This window comes from Eurosta solidaginis, chromosome 3 (genome assembly GCF_040869045.1).
Source record: "Eurosta solidaginis isolate ZX-2024a chromosome 3, ASM4086904v1, whole genome shotgun sequence".
Classification (NCBI taxonomy): Eukaryota; Metazoa; Arthropoda; class Insecta; order Diptera; family Tephritidae; genus Eurosta; species Eurosta solidaginis.
The window spans coordinates 61,358,570-61,382,751 of record NC_090321.1 but is presented as its reverse complement, the minus strand read 5'-3'; the positions used below and the strand labels follow the sequence as shown (position 1 = coordinate 61,382,751).

Genomic DNA, 24,182 nt, shown 5'->3' with positions numbered 1-24,182 from the left:
AACACCCACCAAAATTAATCAAATTCACCATACTAAAAAAATATTTAAACCACAATAAAACAGTGGCAATGAAAACATTGTAAAAAAGATTGAGCACAATAATGAGAAAGATGATGATGAAGAAGAAAACGATGAGGAAGAGGATGATGACGATGAAGAGAATAAAACTAAGGAAGAACATCAGGATATTGATGACTCAGCATATTCGAAACATAGTAAAACAAAAACAATAAACAAAATCAATACATACTCATCACGAAAACAAACGGACACACATACACACAATAACAACAGTAAACAACGGCAAGTGGAATATAGTACTTTTGAATTTTTAGCTAGATTTTTAGCACAAAACCCACAATGGCAACAGCTATTGGGACAAGCAGTATTACAAGCAAATGCGCTTACGAGTGCTGCAGCAACAAATGATCCTAACGTTGCAGCTAAGCAAAAGGCAGTGCAACCACAACAAATAGAACAAAACAAACTATCGCAGGGCATGGTCGTGGTGAAAAGGAACGTGAGCAGTAGCACTAGTAGTAGTTCCGGCGACAGTAGCAAACAGGATGTTGGTAAAAATAGTGAGTTTAGTAGTGTTGATAGCAGTGTGGAGGAGAACGAACAGATTGAAAAGGATATAGAGAATGATGAATTTGAGAATGAGACAACAGTTGACAGAAAAGACAATCAGAAAAACTCGGAAGTAAAAAAGGTTAACATTGGCAATAAAGAAATTGAAAATTTTGAAAAAGTAACAGAACCGCAACAAAAACTAATTCTAACACAAAACCAACCAGCAATCAAAACACAAATTCCAACACTGACCAAATTCACACAAATTCAACAACAAAAACAATTTACGCAAAGCACAGCACAACCACCACACCAACCCACGCAACAAGCTAACCTATTTCAATATTACACGCATGAATTACGCAAGCAATTACAATATTATTTAGGTCTATTACGAGTACATACTACTCCTGATAGCGTCAGCGCTAGCGATAGCAGTAGTACTCGTAGTAGTATTAGTAGTAGCGATGGTAGTAGGGAGAGTAGTAATAGTGGTATTCGTCGCGGTATAGCGACAGATATGCAAAATTCTACAATTCAAACAAATAATTTAAATTATAGTAATATTGTTAGTGTTGCTGCCAAACTACAAAAACAACAACAAACAGCACAGCTGCAGGAAGAACAAAACGATGACAACGACAGCGACAGCGACAACGACCACGACAATGAGGACGATATTAATGTCGATGTAGATGCTGACGTTGATGACGCAAGTAATGAAGCGATAGACGATAAACAACAAAAACGTAAGTTTTCGACAACCAACACACCAACAACAAGCGTAAATGCACAACAAGATCATGCACAACAACACACACAACGCCTACAACAAGCGCCGCCACCGTCAGCACCCACGCGTAACAGCAGCAGCATTACTAACAACAATAATAATAAGGGATTGCAACGTCCTGCCACATTTATTGATGCGTATCTAAAAAAATTACAATCACTTAATAATACGCCACCATCAAATGCGAAAACAAGCATAACAACTGCCACCACTACAAGCACAATGGTATCAACATCAAGCGTAGTGGGTGAGACCGTTGCAACAGCGACACAAGAAATTGAAACGGGGACGCGTGCACAAGCGGAAACATTCGGCAGCCAATTTCTTAAACGTACGCCATATTTAAGTAGTAGAAATAGCGCCGGAAATGCAGATGCTGGTGGTAGTAGTAGTTATAGTAACGCTGACAGTGCTGGTAATAGTAGCAGTAGCAACAGTTCCAACAATAATCATGGTAGTAGTAGCAACAAAAACAACACAAATCAACAACAAATTAAAAATTATAAAAAAATTTTACGCAAGCTACACGCACACAACGAACAAGAACCAGAACACATTGATAATGTTACCACAAAACGTAGTAGTGGTAAATTATTACGTATAAGAACAACAACACAAAAACCAGCTTATGTAACAAATTATATAGGTGATAATACGAATCATTTGCTAAGATTGTTTGATCAAACGGAACGGCAACTTAAACAACAAGAACAACAGCCATCCTTAACAAAAACAACCATAACAACAGCAACAACATCAACCTCACAACAATCACCTCAACAACAAAAAGCACATAAAGTTAAAACACAAAAATTGATACGCCGTCAACTGTTGCGTACGCAAATTAAATGAAATCTGTCATAGATTGATGCACAAAGAATTCAGTTGAGTGTATGTTTCTGCTATTTGAAAAAAAAATTTAGTTTTTATTGAACTATTTAGCGTATAAATGGATCATTGCAAAAAGTTCATTACTCAACATACTACACTTACTCGCGTGTAGTACCATTATAACACCAACACTAAATACTCTACTCTACTACACCACACCCAAGCGGTTATGACATCAGCATTAGAAATCAGTTTTTTTTTTTGGAAAAGGTTTAAATAAAGAGTGAGAGAATAACACAGCAAAGCAACACACGAATTTACTTCACTCCTAAAAAATCTGCTTAAGAAGTAGTAAGCAAATAAAAACAATCAAAACTCTTTATAGATCAATGAGAAATTAAAAATTGTCCAACTTTTATTATCAAATTTCGTTTTAAAGCTACAAACATTAAATATTTGGTAAGCGAAATTATCTGAATAAAATATCTTTTGGATACGGATCGTAAATTTAACTACATTGCCTGGAATGATTTTAATTTATAACTAAAAGTATTACTAAAAGCTAGTAGTATGCTCATGAAATGTAGTAGCATTCTGCTTAAGAAGTAGTAAGCAAATAAAAACAATCAAAACTCTTTATAGATCAATGAGAAATTAAAAATTGTCCAACTTTTATTATCAAATTTCGTTTTAAAGCTACAAACATTAAATATTTGGTAAGCGAAATTATCTGAATAAAATATCTTTTGGATACGGATCGTAAATTTAACTACATTGCCTGGAATGATTTTAATTTATAACTAAAAGTATTACTAAAAGCTAGTAGTATGCTCATGAAATGTAGTAGCATTTAACGAATACTAAGGGAGTGCTTCTAGTATCCTATTCATTATAAATTTTAGTTGAAATTCGGTGACTCAAATACCAGTATAGTTTACACAGATTTATAGGAAACTTCAAAGCTTACAGTAACAGAAATTGCAGTCACATTGTTTTCAAAATAATAATTTTTCAAAAGGAGCGAAGATATTGCTTGTCTACTGCACTGTATACCAAGATTTATCCGAATCTCATACATAAAGATAATTGAAATAAGTTATCAGTAGTTTCGCCATTTCCGTTCAAAGATTCATTTTTATTATCAGGCCTAATAATTCGCTGGAATGTTCCATACACGAATTTAAAAAGGCAGTAACAGTAAATATTCGCGGGTCGGAATTTCTTTCTCTTGAAATGAGCTGCTCTTCTATTTAGTTAGAAACGTTACTGCAAAAAGAAGTTTCCCTAAAATTTAGCAGAAAGTTTTCCAAAACCGTTTTCGCTAAGTCTGGTTATTTTGGGAACACGGGAATTGGCAGCTGCAATGATTGGACTATTTAGTGTATGACAATAATTTGGTTTCCGACTTTAATAAATCCAAACTTAAACCGTTTTTATTCGGAAATTTTATTTTAATTTTTTGCTACTTTGCTTCATAAAATCTTTTCCGAGGTCAGTGCTGCAACCATCAGCCCAATTCTAAGCAAAAATGCTTTGCGAGTTTTTCCTTTCTTTCATTCCTCGTATTTTAAAAAAAAAATTCTTGTGAACTTTTTCACTTCTCCCTTTCTTCTTATTCTGCACAATTTTTGAAAAAGGGAAAACCGGTTAAGGCAGAAAAGTAGGTATTATGAATCCATTTTTAAGGATACGTTTCACTTGTTAAATTAAAGGGAATGCACAAAATGTTCAAATTCTACCATAATACGTTTGTTTGTTTAATGGTGTGTTCAATTTATACTTATTTAAGAAATCATGAGCTTAACGCCGGCTTATAATAATTGATTATTCAATTATTATGTTTTTCTAAGAGATACTGAAAAGAAAGAAGCATTTACTGGCATATTGCGATGGTACCATTTCGAAAACTGCCACGTAATCATCATCAGGCAATTACGTAATGTTATCGAATTTCGGTGAAACCTTTGATAACATTACGAAATTGCCTGATGATGATTACATGGCGGTTTTCGAAATGATACCATCGCAATATGCCAGTAAATGCTTCTTTCTTTTCAGTTTCTCTTAGAAAAACATAATAATTGAATATTCAGTTATTATAAGCCGGTGTTAAGCTCATGAATTCTTAAATAATAACTACCATAATACTCTTTATTTTAATTCGAAAAGTATATAAATAACCAAAGGAATAAATCTTAGTAAATTTGTAGCAGCCATCACGAAGTCCCGCAAGGCTTTCTAAAGTTCAGATTTGTGTTATTGCGCAGTCTTCTTCTTACCTTTCTCCGTTGATGCAATACGGTGCATTGTTTATATTTTGTTCTCAATTTTAAACAAATTCTCCACAGTAATTAAACTTTTTAGTTTCTTAAACCAAAATAAAAATGCGCAACAAAATGTCATTTGGCAAAACAGCTGAGTTCGAAAATTCTAAATTCCAATCTCCCAATTATTGTTCTCCATAAGAGAAAACTGGAGGAATTTTTTCGCGGGAATGAAAAAATCCGCAAGAACATAATTCCGAGGAAACTCTTAGAATTGGGTTGCATACAATTAAGCCTGTAAGCATTTCTTGGACCCGTGAAGAAATGCACAAAAAGTGGCCAGAAATTATTGCAGGATTTTTCAATTGATGCATGTAGAACGCATTTCCAAAGCAGTTCTATATAAAAAAAAAAAACAGGTATTTTCAAGTAAACTAACTTCAAGTTTAGCCTGCAAGTAGTATTTTGTTTTATTACGAATAACCCTATGACGGGAAAAAAAATTTAAGCGAAAATATTGTTATTAATAAAAATAAGGGCTTTAATCATTAGTTCAACGAGGTGCAGAAGACAATTTATTTAAATAGTAATTAAGGGAACAAGCATGTATATGCACTCTAATGGTTTTAGTATCAGTTCTCATAACCTTGTTGTCATTAAAATCCGTGGTAAACAATCACATACTGGTATTTGAACTCTGCGCTTGAAAATTTAATTAAAGCTCGGTTAACGAATATAGTTGCATAAAAACATTGCTTATTGAAAAAACAGCGCATGATACCAGTGATAATACAGTTGTAAAAAGCAAATTTTAATAAACACATTAATGTAATTTTGACTGACTTGCCAATTTATAATATTTCAAGTTTAAGAAAGCACCTCAAAATAACGTTATCTTAAGGAGATATACACTACGATAAATTCTCATGTCTTAGGCGAACCATATGTTTTCAAATATTTCCCAGGATGCCCAAAGTACGAACTAAAACTTACTTCTCATCGTTGATAAAAGGAACAATACTTTTTGTATTACCCAATATTCACTTGCTTCAATGATAAACATTAAACCATTTCAAAATAAGCTTGCATATTTTATCAAAACAATAGCAATTGCAAATCAAATCATTTCAAATTTTTGCTTGGCAAACGTTCGCATGTCATAGTAACTCTTCCTCTCATTTTCTATTATACCATATTATTCTTTGCTATGTATTTTTGAATAACATAATTTTCATTCTCATTTGGTATCAGCTCATTATTTTAAATTATTTCTAAATTTACAATGCACGATGTATTAGTTTGTTTACAAACACTATTGAAGCTATCCGTGAAAGTTTTAAAAAATTGTGTGCTATAAGTGGTCAACATTTCAGTATCTTATAGTTATAATTGTGCCATACTCTGAACATTTCATGATTTTGGTGCTTAGTATCTTTATTAAGTGATTTCCATTGCGGCTCGCTTTTTTAAGTAGAATTTCACTCAGTATTCGTTAAAAAAACACATTAAATATTCCACTTCTGTATTGTTACTAAACATAAAATAAAATAAACATAGGGCACGATAGCCTCCTAAGAGATTTTAGGCGGAACTTCCCTTCAAATTTGGGTCGTGCTCCTTTTTTCATTTTTTCTACAAATTGGCGCGACGAGACCACCATGTTTTATACCGAATCCGAACGTCATCTGCAAAGCAGATGAATTTTCACTGAGAAGCTTTTCATAGCAGAAATACACTCGGAATGCATTCCAAATCGCTGCTTAGAAAAACTTAATCTAATTGAAAAAACTTGTTTGTAAAATTTTTGATGTTATTTTGCCAGGGGCGTGGTAGGCGGAGCACGCTACCACCACACCATGGCGGCCGGTTCCACTTCCGAATTTTTTTCTTTGTATGTTAAATGGATTTTATATTAAACTTTGTTGTTTATTTATATTATTTTAAATATTCCACTTCTAAATTATTATTAACATGAGTTAAATATTCCATTTCTGAATTATTATTAACATGAGTTAAACATTCCACTTCTGAATGTTTTTTTTTTTTAATATTTTTGGTAATTTTTATAGCCTTATGCGTTTACGTTATGTTAATAATAATGAGCTTAAAGGCCGTGGTTAAATAAAACACAATGTTTAAAATTTCATTGGTTTTTTTAATTTGTCAATATTTCGGCTTCAGTCTGAAGCCATCTTCAGGACTGTAAGTAAACACAAATGTATAAAAAGGGGGGCATTCATTTCAGATACATGGTCATTAAAATTTACGTTATGCAACTAGGTATACATATAAACGAGACACAACTTACACTTGTGGTTATTCTTTATCGACTGATCATATGTTCGGAAAACAAAAGTAAAATAAACATCAAAAATGTATACAATTTTAAAGTACAGTAAGTGTAAACTAAAATATGCACAAACAAATATATAGGGATACAAACAATAGATCAACGAATATGTCGTCATCCAACATTATGATTTGCTGATCCCAAGTATGCTGCTAGCGGAATAATTTCTGTACGCTGCTTTCTTTCATGTGCGCCGTGAGACTTGCATTTTGTGTTGTTGCTTAAGCAATAAATTGCGATATGCATATGCGCATTGGTCTGTGTCACCTTTAAAATTAATTCTCTTATCATTAGGCGTGTTCATAATGTGGAGCATTTCTATGGTGAAGCGCTTATTATATTGTTTCTCTATGTCCAATATAGTAACATTCTGGAAATCGGGATAGTGGCCCGTATCCTTACAGTGGGCCGTTAAGGCCGTTTTATTTTCCGAAGCGTTGTTTCTAAGTTTAATATTGGACTTATGGCCGGAAATCCTTGTCTTTAATTTTAATTTTGTTGTCCCCACATATACCTTCTCGCATAAGTGAGACCCGTCACCGTTGCATGGGATTCTGTATATTAGGTTGGATTTCTCATCCTTTGGAATTCTGTCCTTTGTACTACTGTAAATTTGTTTCAATGTATTGTTGTATGTGAACGCTATTTTGACCTTTTCTTTGTCATATAAATCCGATCTCTTGATCCTCTCTGCTATTCTTGGGACAGGTTATCGCTTTGTATATTTTGTTATTTGCTTCTTCAGATTTACGTTCATTACGTGCTCTGGTATAGAAATTTCGGACCAGTTTATTGACCAAGCTACTTGGAAACTCATTATCCTCTAGAGTTTTTTTGATGATCGTGATATTCTTCTTGTGGTACATTCTGTCGCTTATTGTAAGTACCCGTCTTATGAAGCTTTTGGCTTAAGCAACAACACAAAATGCAAGTCTCACGGCGCACATGAAAGAAAGCAGCGTACAGAAATTATTCCGCTAGCAGCATACTTGGGATCAGCAAATCATAATGTTGGATGACGACATATTCGTTGATCTATTGTTTGTATCCCTATATATTTGTTTGTGCATATTTTAGTTTACACTTACTGTACTTTAAAATTGTATACATTTTTGATGTTTATTTTACTTTTGTTTTCCGAACATATGATCAGTCGATAAAGAATAACCACAAGTGTAAGTTGTGTCTCGTTTATATGTATACCTAGTTGCATAACGTAAATTTTAATGACCATGTATCTGAAATGAATGCCCCCCTTTTTATACATTTGTCTTTACTTACAGTCCTGAAGATGGCTTCAGACTGAAGCCGAAATATTGACAAATTAAAAAAACCAATGAAATTTTAAACATTGTGTTTTTTTTTTAATTTTAACGCATTTTATACAAATATTCTTATAATGGTGTCAGTAGGCAAGAAAATACTTTCAAAATTCTGTTAGTTTGTTATATATAATATATAGTGCATTCTCACAGCATCTTTGACCTTTTCAATGCTTCTAACTGTTTTTATAGATATTGACCTTTATACCCCACTTACAATGCTCATAAAAACCATAATCAAAACAAAAAAAGATCCGAAAACATAACAAAGTAACATTATTCAATGGCGGTTGTTTTATGATAACCAACTTTTCACTTTATATTGATTTTCAAAACTAAATTACCTCCTAATAAATTATATTATTAGTAACTTGCTAGTCATCAAAGGTCTCTTGTACTGCTCACTGTTTCATTTTCACCATATTCGACTACACATTACTGTCTTTCTACATCCACTAAAGTATCCTGCATTATTAACAGGGTTACATAAATATTGAAAATTAACTTTTAAACAGAAAGTAATCAGAAAGGTGTCCACTTGTATTCACTTATGTATAACAAGTTCCTGAATCACAAATACAACAATATTTTTAACACTTTCACCAAACATCCACATCATCGTATACCATACTACGCGAATCAACAGCACAAGCTGCACAAATAAAAAGGATTAAACGAATAAAACGAGGAAAAGGTGAAGTGAAAAATACCTAATTAATTTCATTCGCATTGCTTACTCCATATTATTTTACAACAATCTTATACATTTTTGATTTAACATAACTTAAAAACAAAAAAAATGCTGGAAAATAAAACGCTCTAATGGAAGCTTTTATAATCGAAAATTTGGATATGGATTTGAGAATTATTTTAAAACAATACTTTCTGAAAAGGCACATACACGAATAGTAAGTTTAAATTAAATGGATTAATTGGAAGCCTTCTACAAGTAACAGTACCTTAGATCACAAGCGGAATCTGGAAAATAGCTTCGAACACCCAACTCTAACTAGAAGTGTATGAAAAACGCAAATGTAGCGATTGAGAAATTTCGTTTATAATTAAAAAAATAATAATAACAAATATAGCAAAAACTTTTTAAATTAAAAGCATATCTATTTTATAATTTATAACGGAATTAATTTTATACTAAAATCTCAGCTTATTAGACTACGAAGTTTGGCATGACAGTGGCGGCAAATACACATAACTCTTCATCAACTCTTAAGAAAATATATATACACATAAAGCAACATTTATAAAAAATACTTCATACAACAAAAACTTAGTAGTTCTGGTGTCAATTTTTATATTCTTTCAGTTTCTTATTTGATCTAGTAATATACATAATTTAATTTTACCGTCACAACAATGAATCCAATGTGCGTAAAAAACAGTTTGAATTTGAAACTTTTATTATTATTATTTTCCTTTTGTTTGATAAATACTTTAAGTTTGCATTAATTTAAGATTAAATACTTGGACGCAGACTCTTACTCTCACAAATAACCGTGACATCTACTAAAATTATAATTTTTGCTGCGTTTACGTTACAAAAACGCCTGGGATTAATCAAAAAAAGTTACAACAAATACATAGCTAGAATATAATTATAATAGCTAAAAGAAATGTTAACAAATTTCACAGTGAGTCTTTCAAGTGAAATTTACGTTTTAGCCCTTTTAGCGCTATTGGCAAAATTGACAAAGTCATAATGCCTTAGTCGTAACCATATTTTTACTTAACCATATCTATTGGCATCGGTTATTGGTGTCTTAACCTAAAAATTGTGACCATTTCATAAGAAAGAATAAAATGCAAAAAAAAAAACAATCAAATTGTATAATTAACTAGCTGGCCCGGCAGATGTTATCCTGCCCAGTAATATTCCTTCCAGTGCTTTACAAACTTTTCCTGGAAACGGAAGCATTTGTCATTTAGAAGCTCATATAAAAAATTCCGCACCTCGGTTCCTATCTCAAGTTTTATCTCTCAATTCGCTTTCTCCCTCTTTTCTCCTTTAAGTATTTCTTTATTTTTCCTTTCTCTTTCCCCTTCCTATTCATTCCCCTTTTCCTTTCCCTTTTCCTTTCATTTAGAAAAGGGGTGTGACACCCCCCAATTTATCGCCTTCAGATAAACTTCAAGGATAATAAAACACAAATAGTTCAAATTTCAATGTTATTTATTTGAACGGAATCGAAATCAGTAGAGAGCCATATGAAGAACAATGTTTTTGTATTGTTTTCCGGCGCAAAAACAAACAACGAAGACGGTTTCCCAACACGCGAACAGGCGACGTACAGCTGACCGTGCGAAAAACAGGGAAATTCGAGATCAATCCCACAGACTTCCAACGATTGGCCTTGCGATTTATTGATTGTCATTGCAAAAGCCAATCGAACCGGAAATTGAATCCGCTTGAATTTGAATGGAAGATCAGATGGAATAATCGGAATTCGTGGGATAAGGACTTCCTCTCCCTTGAATTTTCCCTTGATGATCGTAGCTTGAATCACATTGTTCATCAGTTTCTTGACGGACAACCGCGTACCGTTGCACAATTTCGGATGATTCAGATTCCGCAACATGATTATGATCGATCACTCTTTCGACTGTAAATTATGCGGCGGAGTTCCTGGCACATCAAGCGAGTTCAAAAATTCTGTTGTATAGTTTGTCGCTTCATCCTCGTCGGGCACGCTGTCAAGGGATTTGTACGAATGCAATTATCCAGCTATTTGACTTTGAATAATCAAATTCAAACTATCGACGTGCTTATTCTTCGCTGCAAGTATTGCCCGTTCACTAATCCAATCGAGATTTTTATAATTTTTTGCAATGCCGGGGAACACTTTGGTGATGAGTTCTTCTTTCGGCGATGGGAACTCGCAAAAATTTGCCGGGAACGATATTAATCCAGTGGAAACATCAACAGGTATTTGGCCATTGCCAAGCGCCAGCAGTTGTCTCGAGAATTCAAGAGCCGATGAGTCGTTCTGCAACGCAACACTTATGTTCGTGGTCAATTTCAACTTCTTGACATGCCGCCACAAATACGACGATTTCAGGCATGCATTAAGTTCATCGGCAGCAGTAGATTTCGGGATGACAGGTAGCGTTTAGCGAAAATCTCCGCAGAGCAATATCATAGCCCCACCAAATTGTCTCGAATCACGTCGTAAATCCTTCATCGTTCGGTCAACCTCAAAAGCTCGTTTATGCGACATCGTGCATTCATCCCAAATGATGATTTTGCATTCTCGCATCAATTTTGCTGTCGCTGAATTCTCGGCCATTGTGCACGTTGGCTTGTCTACCGTAAGTAGATTCATCGGCAGTTTTAAAGCTGAATGTGCAGTTCGACCGTCTTCCAACAATGTGATAGCAATGGCAAAGGAAGCAATATCCAACGCAATTTGAAATCTTTCCCGAATTGTAGCCAGAATCAAAGAAATGACTAATGTTTTTCCTATCCCACCGGGAGCATCGAGAAAGTAAATGCCTCCCGTTCCATCGTCAGCAGCCTTCATCAGGGAATCGTACACGTTGTTCTGCTCTGCATTCAACAGCTGCACATTTGTTCGGACTCTTTCGGCCATCTCATCTCGATCATAGTCTTGCTCCCGTTGCAGTTCCCGATTGAATGCATCGTTTATCGAACGATTTGGCGCTGGGATTCCCAATGTCGACACCAGACTGCCGCATATGAGGATGCACATGTCTTCGATCAGAAGTAACGCTTCGTTGCGCATCCCGTCATTAATTTGAAGGTCGAAATTCAAAGTTGTCATGCGAAATCTGCGTTAAATGTCGTCAGCCATCTCGTCCTTATATTTTTCCCACAATGCGGTCGGGTTCGATGGATGACATGCGGATATGATGATCGCAAACAATGTACGAATTTGATTCGCTGGCGACGAAACAGTTGCATCGGCGAGAGTGGCGCATAGCACACCATCCACAGTACGCAGTGAATCGAAGGATGTAGGGCCTCTGATATTAACCGAAAGCAAGGGAAGATAGAAGCATTCGTCTTGGCGTGGATGAACTTTGCATATTCGTCCGAGCATCGGTGGAATGGACATCAGTAAAGTAAGCAACAACATTACCTTTTCTCCGGCGTTGAAACCTCTTTGATGCAGCGTTAAATGTATAATAGTGTGGCATTTCCGAATATAGTAAAGTCCTTGCGAACGGATCGCTTTCGCATGTCGAAAAGAAATTTGTCAACGTTGTAGCTGGTTTTTGTTCTGCTCTTTGCGCTGCATTTGCGTCCGTAAAATAGACACGCTGGCCGTCCTCCAAGTGTACTCCCAAATGTACCACAGTCGGGTGACGTTCATGAATCGGAAAAGAAAACAGCCGCCAAATTGCCTCGTTACAACTCACGTAACGTCCAAATTGAAATTTCGTTACCTCTTCGTTTGCATTCGGTTCAACAATGCCAAATACCGCCATGTCGCTCCCTTTGTTCACATATTTGCAAACGTATTTGATGGATTAATGGAATTGCAGTACTCAACATTGCAGTGAGTTGAGAACCTTTTCGACAAAGGAACGATCCTTTCACTTTCATCACGATTGATCTGCCATTGTCATCTGGAGAACAACGCCGATACAATGGATATCCGTCGATTCCAGAGATTGTGTCAGCCACCACCGGACGGGGGAAACGCTTTGTGCAATTTCCGTTTTCCATGCACGGCGAGTCTGGGTTGTGGACTCCGCAAGGTCCATGGATCATGTTCGTTGTCACAATGGAGTACAGCTCCGGATCAGTTTCTGGATTTTGTATTTCGGCCGAAATGATCGAATCAATATCATCTGGATGGATCGTGTCAAGCATCCAAAGCAAAATGTGTGCATGTGGTAAGCCACGCTTCTGCCATTCAACCGAGTACATCCAACAACGTATTATGCCAAAAACCGTAAGCTTAACGACGTAATCCATGAGTACTTTGATCTTTTGTCTGAGCACTGGTGCAATGATGCCATGTCGATCGCTGGATGTTTGTCCTGTCATCAGAAAATTCGTAATTTCAGGCCATTTAGGATTGCAAGTGGGCGTGATGAATAAATCCGGCCGTCCGTAATTCAGCACATACGTCATCGCATCCTGAGCGTACTCATGCATGTGACGTGGGCTTCCAGCGTAAGTACCTGGAAGAATGGTCAAACAACCGATGTTGGTTGCATCTCCTTCAGTAGCCATGGCATCACGCAAGTGTATGTATTCATCTGATCGTAACTTGGACTGATTGAAACGAATGAAATTGAGACGCTCCGTTTCGACCTTGACGTACATGTCAACGAAGTACTGGTGAAACAACCGGCGATATCTCAACAGATGATTGTCAACATCGCGCCGAATCATCAAACGATACGCATAAAAATACATTAAGCTGGCCTTCATATTCGTTTCTTCTCCTGAAATATGAATTCGAGCTCGGTTGCAAAATAAAATAGAAGTGATGACTTGTAAACAAACCTGCCGTTGGATTAACCATCTTTATATTGAAGCTATATCCATCCTCTCCACGACAGAGCATCAACGGGTATTGAAGTGCATCATATGACCAATTCGTCTCGTAAACGCGCTTCAATTGTCCACCATCCCGACGGTAAAGAACAATATCGCGTGATTCCTTATTCTCGCCAACAATCACCACTGCGACTTCATTGATAGTGGGAGCATTGAATTGTCTTGCATGGCCTCCAGCGGGTCTTTTGTCTATTCTAATAATGATTTTGTGGTCGTCTGAAGGCATCATATCCAATGCTGTTTTGAACAATCTGATCATTTCACGTTTAGTCGCAGTAGTGGTAGCGTTCGGTAGTGGTAACAAATCGCCCGCTCGATGGTGAATTTGCCCTTGAATCTGAATGTTTGGAAGCAATTTCGAAAAAATATAACAATAGTTGTTCATTTTGATAATAATGGGACATCATTACCTTAAAAGTGGGATTGTAGCCGGGTACATCAACAACTTGGGCTCCAAATGACGTCATTTGAAAGCATCCGTTATATTTTTGTGTATTCTCTAGAAAATGTTTTGATTGGATTGTATTTCCATATAGTAACGAATACAATGGCTCTAACGGGTGGGTTAAAACGGGTAATTTCACTTTGCCACCAGCGCAGCATAAGCCGGGGGTTTCTGATTGAAACGCAGCGAAGATCTTTGTAGGCTATTGCGGAATCGTATTCGAAAGTACTGCGATTCAAGCCTACATTTATGAATGGTGTTCCAACAACATTTTTTTGAATTTGTGGTGGTGATTGTGCCGCGCGAACTTGTGCAATGTGGGCACGTCTCCATTCATTTTCTTCTGCACGTTCCTCTTGCGTTTGATTATCACGGACATTCTGACTAATTATTGGACGGCGTGTACGTCGTCCAAGGTTTGATCGTCTAATAGGAGGTATTAGTCAAGCAAATAACTCAAGCTAAAATGCAATAAAGTAATTTTTGACTAATCTTATTAAAAAGAAAATTCTTAAAAAAAAATACTTACGGAATGAATGTATCGCAATATATGCCCACAGTTCTAGAAGATAACCTCACTTTTTACACGCAAACTTATTTTCTTAAAAAATGATCGAATTTATAAATATCGCAATGGAATTTCAATTGATCGTAATGCTTGTACCGTTTGTGGTTGTGATACGCGATATATGACTATCCGAGATCAGAAAAATAAATCAATGAACACGAAAATCAGAAAAACTCGAATCAATTGCAGCAAGAAAAATAGCACATTTGTTTAATAAAAAATGACAATAAGAAAAGTGCACCTGTCAAATTACGCTCAACCTAAGCACAGCGCCATCTGTTATTTATCTCGTTATATTAATAATCAATTTTCGATTTCTCCAATTTTCCGACTTTTCCGCAGGGTTTTCCCAAAATTTTCTTTCGTAAAAACCTTCTCCTAGCAATTACGAAGAACTGAAAAAAAATGTCAGCCAAATCGGTCCGGCCGTTATCAATTTTCGATTTCTCCAATTTTCCGACTTTTCCGCAGGGTTTTCCCAAAATTTTCTTTCGTAAAAACCTTCTCCTAGCAATTACGAAGAACTGAAATAAATTTGAGCCAAATCGGCCCTGCCGTTCTCAATTGATGAATTACTATACATTTTTCACACCATTTTTATATATATAAGATAAGTCAAAACGTATTCAAGTCAAAAAATAAAATATCAAAAAAGGTAATGAATTTACAAACTCATATATTTAGAGGTTACGGATATGACGAAAAACCATTAACTCATACACAACAGATAACATTTGGTTAATTCCTTGTAGTTCTATAAATAGTACAAAAACAGCAACAATACCAAGTTTCTCTGAAACCGCCTTACAAACATGCATAACTTCAACACATAATTACATACGAAGTATGTGATGTGTAGAAGATTAATATATGCAAAAGAAGCCAATTGGGAAAAACTTTACAACAACTAAGGCATGACGTAGCTGAATGCGTTTGTAACCATTTCAACTATCGTAGGAGTGCGGGTTCGAATCCCACTCCCGTGAGAAAAAGCTTTGAAGAGATTTACAAGGTATAATCGAAACGGCTGTCGCCTTGTCCGTCCTGATGTCACGTTGTTGAAATTTTTCCCAAATTATTAAATAAATTACAAAAACTATTTCGTTTGCTATGGTATCGTTATAACTAGGGTTTTATGGTATGGCACCATTGTCCAATTACATTGAGTTTCATAAAGTGGCTTGGATGAGCTGGTTGCCTGATTATGGAAATAGAAAGTTTGCTTGAGGTTTTAATTGACGCTGCCTTTAAAAATAAGCCTCCTTTTTGTTTTGCTTCACTATTAACTACGCAGGACATTGATCTCATAGCCATCTATCACATTTATCTGTCAAATTCAGAGGCGAAAATCCTTTGCATTTCAAGGCTCTAAGGCCTATGTCACGTGAATTTTGTGCAAAACGCTTGGTATTTTATATTCACTCAGGTGTAAATTTGAAATAATGGTTAATTTAATATCATTGTGGATAAAACAAGTGTCATATCATATCCGTCAACTGCCTGACAGGATGTTCAATATGGCTACTTTTTAGCGTTTTGACAGGGTGTTCAATATGGCGGCGCCTATCTTCAGCGGGTGATAGAAAGATATACAGAATGAGACAGCGATAGACAATTACAAATCAGGTGATCCAATCACTTTGGAATTTTGACGTCTATGCAGAAGTTATCACAGTTGTCTTATCCACAATGTTTAATATACACACATATATGACGTTGGATTCATTGATGGGCTAGCATGTCTATGGAATTTTACTATTCATTGTTTTTATTAAACTTATATATTTTTATTATTTTACCATATATTTACAAAATTATACTTACATTACATTGCATTTTACTATTTGTTTCTTTCATACATAAATATGTACCACCCTGTGTTATGACCACTTGACTAATGGTTTCTGTTTACTTTTTTTTTTTTTCTTCAAACGCGCTACAGTGGTTAACTGGAAGGCGTTTCCTTTTTAAATTTGTAGTACCGTTGCTGACCGATATAACACAAATAGAGTGCAGCCACTATTTTTGATGTTAATTATATGTACGATCAATATGGTGATAATTTCCACAAAACACACATGTACCTAATGGAAGATCATGTACACGTACAACAGCAACAAATATGGCAGCAGATCAAATAACATAAGCAGCGCTAATTTGATTGTGTATCTCAGCGACAACAACACAAAACAGCAATCACTAGCCGATTGGCAAATGAACGAATAAATGTAAAGAATCTTTAGGGGACTCATTAAAGCATATAAATTTATAAGGTGTAAAATTATATCCATTTACACACGCTGTTATATGAATGCACCTAGTAATATTCTTGATAAACTTAATTGTCGATCAGCTGTATTATTACCAAAAAAATGTTTGATTGTTATACAAATTAAAAAATGCCAACATTAAGTGAAAAATCTAAACTATAACATTTTTACTAAGAAATTCTTGTAAATGACTTGCTGATGTTGGAGATTTCTGATGAAGAGGACGGTAATTATGTTTGCAAGGTTGCATTCCTTTGAGTTTACCGCGTTTAGACCATGGAATGTGCGCGTAAATTTATACAAATGGTGTAAATGATTTTTCAAACAAAATTTGACAGTTCGTTTAGGCACTAGATAAATTTATACGTTTACACACTTTATAAGGCATTTATGAGGTTAAATGAGTCCCCCTATTATAATACTTTATGATAAAAAGAAAAAATGCATCTCATTGCCATTTAGAATGTGTTTTTGCGTAAAAATACATATTTTTATGTTATGCAGCTTATAGAATTTAAGCAATTAAAAAAAATAGGAGTGAATTGAATTAGAAAAATAAAATCTGCCAAACATAAACATTAAATCACATACAAACCCATGAAATGCATTAGAAAAAAATTCATATAAATTATTGTTAAACACATCAATCAAACATAACCACATTTTTGTGCGCATCCATGTTTAACTATTACATACACACGTACGTACATGAAGGAGAGCGTACTAGTTAGAATTTATAGATTTTGTTTTAGGTTTAAACTAATTACTAAAAAACTAAATAAACATATATATATGATACTATGTATGTATTAAAAATAATTATATTTTAAAATAGTTATATTTTAATTAAAAAAATATATTTGCTAAGTATGTAGTTGTTTTTTTTTTTTTCTGGTATTAATGAAAAAGTTTTAAAATAACACAGCTCATATCGAACAAATGCTAAAAAAGTATTGAAAAAATCACGAACAAAAATGGTTAGATATTTAAAATAAATATAATTCTTACTCGTAATCAAATTGTTTTTTATTTTAATTACGTATTGTTTGTTACAACAAAATATTCGTTTAAAATTAAAAAATATTAAAATAATTACGCATTAGCATATTTTACATTGACATATCTGGATATTGTTTTACTGTAAAATGTATTTGTATGGCGTGCGCATATTGCATATTTATAAAAACTAAGCGTTTATTTTAAGAAGTTCAACTAACTAATGTATTAAATATAGTAATATGTAATATGTCATTTGGCAATGTAAAAAATACATAAGTAATTGGAAAAATCTGTATGTTTATAATATAAATATATGTATGTATATCTATATGTATAGCTAAATATGTACTTTTTATAAAGTAAAATACGATTTTAGTTAAATATGAAATAAATTGTGAAATTTATAAATTAAGTAATGTAAAAATTAAATCTTTTGTTAAAAATAAAAATTACTTATAAATACGTTATACAATTTATCTATTTTACATTGTTTTGATTTGTTTGCAGTGAGTTTCACTTCTTCCTCCAGAGTAGAGGTTTACGCCGGTCACTTAATCGGCGGCGTAGGCTTTATTAAATACCGGCGCCGACAAAGTGATCGGCGTAAACCTCTGAATTGAATAGCTGGACTTCAGAGTATCACATTGTCCACAACTAATGAATATTGAAACATACTGCTGACGTCGATGTTATGTTTGATGATCTGGAACAATATATTTAACTTGCGGATTAAGATCTGGGTGGCTTGTAAAGCGAAAATTTAAAAAAATTATATTTGAAAGGTTTTGTTTATATGCCGAAAGATCCGCGGTTTATACCTAAAAATCTCGCGGATTGTTCAAAAAATTTCGGGAGTAGCTCCTTGTGGAGAGAGGGAGAAATACTTAAAATGGTCACACTTTTGTAGCGTAGTTTCACCGAAGGAGATGTTCTGGGCTAACCTTACTACCCGTCGTCGGCACGATTTCTTTAAATCATTTGTGGCTACATGCTGGCCCACAAAGGCGACTTGCGGTTGCTATCAATTACTTACTAATAGTCATGACTCTAGTGGCACAGCAGTCTACGTGGATAAGAGCAGCAATTCCCGACGTGCGAACAGTAGCAATCCCTAACACCAGTCGCTACCACGTATCCTGCCTCTTATACGATATGCCAGCACAGAAGCCATAGACTGCGACTTCGAGCTCATACCTTCGTCGACGTTACTTTCCTAGAAGCTCTATGTGTAGCTCCGAAGAGTTTCTGATGGATGTTTTTGTCGCGCTATGCTTACGAGCTACACCAAAGAAACACCTTGAAACGTTAGGGAATAACTACTCGGACAAAGATGCCGCCCTCGAAATCATAAGCAATCTAAGTGGATATCATAGCGTAACACATGGGTGAAAATCGTATAATGCTTGGCGCTTCTACATAATTTAAACTAAACAAGGACCGTGGATAAAAGTTTTAAAATGTAGACCAAAATTTCCAGACGTTTGTGTTCGACACATTGACCTCAATAGTCTTCGTTTCCGGCCTTATGATATAAGAGCTCATTATGGATGGCCGCCTTCAGTTTTCAGACTAGTTCGATTATCCACTACGTTAGGGTAGTAGCACACACGGTCATTTGTTCGACTGTCTTGAGAAAGCTTTTGCTTCACCACTTTGAGTGTTCTTGCGAAGGACAACGCCTAACCTGGTTAAAAAATGTGCCTACGTATTCACATTTGTAAAAGGAGCCGTAACATGTAGGTCGTATTTAAACTTGGTTGAAATACTATATCCAATGTGATTCACTCCAAGGGACTAGTTGGAGATAGGGCCGCCAAATTTAGGAAATGTCAATACGGGAGACTTGGGTTTGAATGATGAAATGTGAAAATCAAAATTAAGATTTCAGACGCTATTTTATAGTTCAGCAAAGAAAGTGATTTTTCAAACCCCTCTCATATATACGAGTTGAAGATATATGCAGCTTACATAAGTATGAGCTGAGAATCATTTCAAAGGAGAACTTAAACCACTGGAACCTACTAAAGGATTTTGCATCACTGATTGCGCTTATTCTTTCAGCCAATGGGGATATAAAATTCGGCACCTTTTTCGGGTAATTCGCTTTTTTAACAACTTTAAGACAATTTGAAAACATGTTCGACCTGGAACACTTTATTTAAATTCATTGTATTTTATAAATTTTTTGAAAAAATTATGCGAAGTGAGCATTTAAATTTATTATATGCATAACTTTTCTTTAAGTGTTTTGTGAATTCGGTGATGCGAAATCAGTGTTAAGCTGGCATTGAAAGCGCCTGTTTTCACAAATAACTTTTGAACTGTTAGAAAGTGTTAAATTTCGCAATTGGATTTTTATACCCAGCTGTACTTGTACACAGGGTATTATAACTTGGATTGGATAACGGTTGGTTGTACAGGTATAAAGGATTCGAGATAGATATAGACTTCCATATATCAAAATCATCAGTACCGAGAAAAAATTTTATTAAGCCATGTCCGTCCGTCTGTCCGTTAACACGATAACTTGAGTAAATATTGAAATATCTTCACCGAATTTGGTACACGTGCTTATCTGGGCCCAGAATAGATTGGTATTGAAAACAAGCGAAATCGGATGATAACCACGTCCACTTTTTATATATATAACATTTTGGAAAACACAAAAAACGTGATTATTTAGTAAATAATACACCTAGAATGTTGAATTTGTTTGTGGACTGATATTGAGACTCTTGATAAAAATTAAAAAAAATTGTGGATTTATAACAATAGGAAAAACTTGATATTTAAAAAAATGGGCGTGGCACCGCCCCTTTTATTACTAAGCAGTTTTCTATGTTTCGGGAGCCATAACTCGAAGAAAATTAGTTCAGAATAGAACCATATGTACATATATGTATGTATGTATTATTGCGCAGCCTTGTAACATTATTAAGCACACAAAACAAACAACAATAGCATTTCAAGTGTACAGCTGGGTATGTAATGTTCGGCTTCACCCAAACTTGGACTTCCTTACTTGTTATAACTGGCAGTAATGCGCATCCCTTGATACCCCTTTTGACCATATCGGACCAATTATCGAGATGAACAATAAATAGCCTAGACAGTCTTAAAAGAGTAGAAAATATAGTAATGCGCCGAACTCCCCCGCCGCCGCCGCGCCGATATTTTTGACATTTGGCGGCGGCGGCGTATATCTCTACTCCAGAGGAGCACCGCAATGTGGCGTATTATCACCAACTCCGTCGACGCTGGTTATCACCCAATTGCTTAGGCGGTTCGATAGAGGACCAGCCAAACTCACAGCTTTTACAGATGACGTTTCAGTCGTCCCTAGGCACTTCGGGATGTACATGCCTTTGCCTCTAGAGTCGGGTTAACTAACAACGCGAAAAAATCTGATCCAGTATTTGTATTAATTATGCGAGGATTGCCCTCATTGCTTTGAATTTGAATGAAAACATTTGTTTGAAGCAATTTTTTTAAATTTAAGTTATTTTTTTTGGTAAAATTTTAAACAATATAACATCAGGACGGATAAGGCGACAGTTAGCTGTTTCGATTATATCTTGCATGATGAAATGAATATTCAGGTTTTCTCATCCCGCCAAGGCGAATTCAGTAGAGGTGGTGTTATCCCAACAGCTGATTGCTTCTTCTTGATAATTTCCATACAAAGCCTTGTACAACAATATGCCAGTTAATCGAAATCAATGAAAATTTTCTTTTGACTCGACATTCTTCTGCACGGCAAATTGGTTGAATTCGCTTTGCCACCACCTGGTATGGATTCGCCTTGCATCCTGTTGATATTTTCCCTTATTCTGACAAGTTCGGCATGCATATTTTAGAGCAAGGCGAATCGATATCAGGTGGTGGCAATGCGAATTCAACCAATTCGCTGTGCAGAAGAATGTCAAGCAAGGCGAATTCAGTACCGGGTGTTGTTATCCCAACAGCTGATTGCTTCTTCTTGATTATTTTCCATACAGTGCCATGTACTTTAATATGTCAGTTAATCGAAATCAATTAAAATTTTCTTTTGAGTTGACATTCTTCTGCACGGCGAATTGATTGAATTCGCTTTGTCACCACCTGGTATGGATTCGCCTTGATGTCAAGTAAAAAGAAAATTTTAATTGATCTCGATTAACTGACATTAAAGTACAAAGCGCTGGATGGGAAACAATCAAGAAGCAGCAATCAGCTGTCGGGATAATAACCTGGTACTGAATTCGCCTTGTTTTAGAAGGTTGTCTATCATATAGAACTGCAATAAAAATTTAATACTTTTTTAATACAAGTAAATACTAGAAAATAGATCTACCAAAAAAGAGAGGTTATGTTGTTGACATCATCTTTATTATTACATCATGATATCTTGTAAATCTTTTCTGCCGGTAGTGGGATTCGAATACGCACTCCTACGATGATTAAACTGCTACAAACACATTCAGCCACGTCATACTTTGTTGTTTAATCCAGTATTATTTTCTAGAAAATTGGAAGGGTAATTCTACAAGAAAAATATAGCAAAAAATCTCTAGGAATTATACTAGATAATAAGTTGTCGTGGAAAATCCATGTGGAATAGATAGTAAAGAAAGTCTCAGTGTCACTGTATGAATGCTAGCATGCACGTGGAGCCTATCACCCAAACTCTCTGATTGGGTATATACGGCAATTGTCAAGCCCATACTTTTTGTTTGGTAGTCGAACACACAAAAAGTACCTTTACCAAAAAACTAGAGCGTTTATGCATTGATAATCTGCATAAGCATAACGGAAGCCTTAAAAACTACCACGACAGCAGCATTGTATATCTTTCTGCACATCCCACCTGCAACAAGGCTTAAGGCTTCGCGGGAGCCTAAGTGCAGGCCGTATGGCCATAGCAGTATACCGCCATCTATATAGGGCGAACGGATTACATGAGCCCGTGCCTGGGTTTCGAAGGATATCTTAGAGTCACAATTCTGGAGGAAAAGCGGGGCTGAAAATGTCTAGTTCAAGTACAAATCCTACGACTTTAGACAAACAAAGTTACTAATATCTGATGTATATTGGAACGACTTTCCATCATCCCTTGTCAAATTTGGTTTTGAGACAAACCGGTTTCGGCGTTGTGCCATCATCAGTGTCGATTTTCGTTCTGATCTGTTGTTGTCGTTTGTCCTGTATTTATAGTTCGTAAGTATGTGTGTGTATATTTAGTTATGTGCTGTGTGTTTATTCAGAACAGAGGGTGGTTTTTACTGATCGATTTGTGTGGCTGACTGGGGCAGGTAAAAATCCATAATTTTAGTCGATTGACCTTCTTTGTGGGTTTGTTGTTTTGGTGCGTTAATTGTTTTGTGTTTATTTGTTGTTGTGTGTTTGTCTGTTGTAGCTGTGTGATTACTTTGTTTCTTGTAAACAAGTTTAAAGGCTCGAATATTGTGTCAGAAATTGTGTTTATCTGTTCGCTTATTATTCTACCGTCGAATGTTTTCTGCTTGTAGATTTCCATGTTTTCGATTACGTTGAGACGTCGGCCTTTTGCTTGTATGTGAAGAACCCTAACTGTTTTATTGATGTTTGCTGGGGAACATTCATTCTCGACCATGTGATTCGCGAAGTTGGACTCGGGTATAATGTGTGGATTCCGTATTTTTTTGTTGTAATCTCTAATATGTTCTCTAAACCTCGTTCTTATTTGCCGTCCTGTTTCTCATATGTAACTATGTTGGCATCCGCAGGTAAGCTTGTATACGCCGTGGCTGCTAAACGGATCCTCTGAGTTAGTGCTAGTTCTTAGTTTTCGCCCTAGATTTTCGATGTTTTGAATGCTGTGTTAATGTTGTATTTTTTAAAGAAGCTTGCCAATTTATATGTTGCTTTTCCAGTATATGTCATAGTCGTCCTGTTATTATTTTCCTTTTAATTATTTCTTTTTGGTTCTCGATTTGTCCTTCTGAGCTTATGTACTAGTGCTTTTCTATATCCGTTGTTTGCAGCGATATTATATATGCCCTCAAGTTCTCTCTGATATGCCTCTTGTGGAAGAGGTGTTCTTTCAAGTCTATGTACCAAGTGCCTCAATGCTGCATTTTTATGCTGTTGGGGGTGATTTGAGGTATTATGTATTATTGTGTCGGTGGCCATCTTTTGGCTTCATTATCAATATTTATCGTGAGGTCTAGATAGTTGATTCCCCCGTCTTTTTCGGCTTCCATT

The 24,182-nt window shown here is 35.4% G+C and overlaps 1 protein-coding gene across 13 annotated transcripts in view; it reads left to right on the top strand.

Annotated features, from left to right (window-relative positions):
* Positions 1-18,432, top strand: part of sona (sol narae) — a 457,038-nt gene extending 438,606 nt beyond the window's left edge. For 4 of the 13 annotated variants that reach the window (XM_067771974.1, XM_067771970.1, XM_067771972.1 and 1 more), the window contains 2 exons: positions 64-2,257; positions 16,634-18,432. In XM_067771974.1, the coding sequence (XP_067628075.1) occupies positions 64-2,218 (2,155 nt within the window). In that variant the 3' untranslated portion in view covers positions 2,219-2,257; positions 16,634-18,432. The remainder of the gene's footprint in view (positions 1-63; positions 2,258-16,633) is intronic. The other 9 variants (XR_010950642.1, XR_010950641.1, XM_067771977.1 and 6 more) reach the window with 9 other exon arrangements.
* The last annotated feature ends 5,750 nt before the right edge of the window (positions 18,433-24,182 follow it).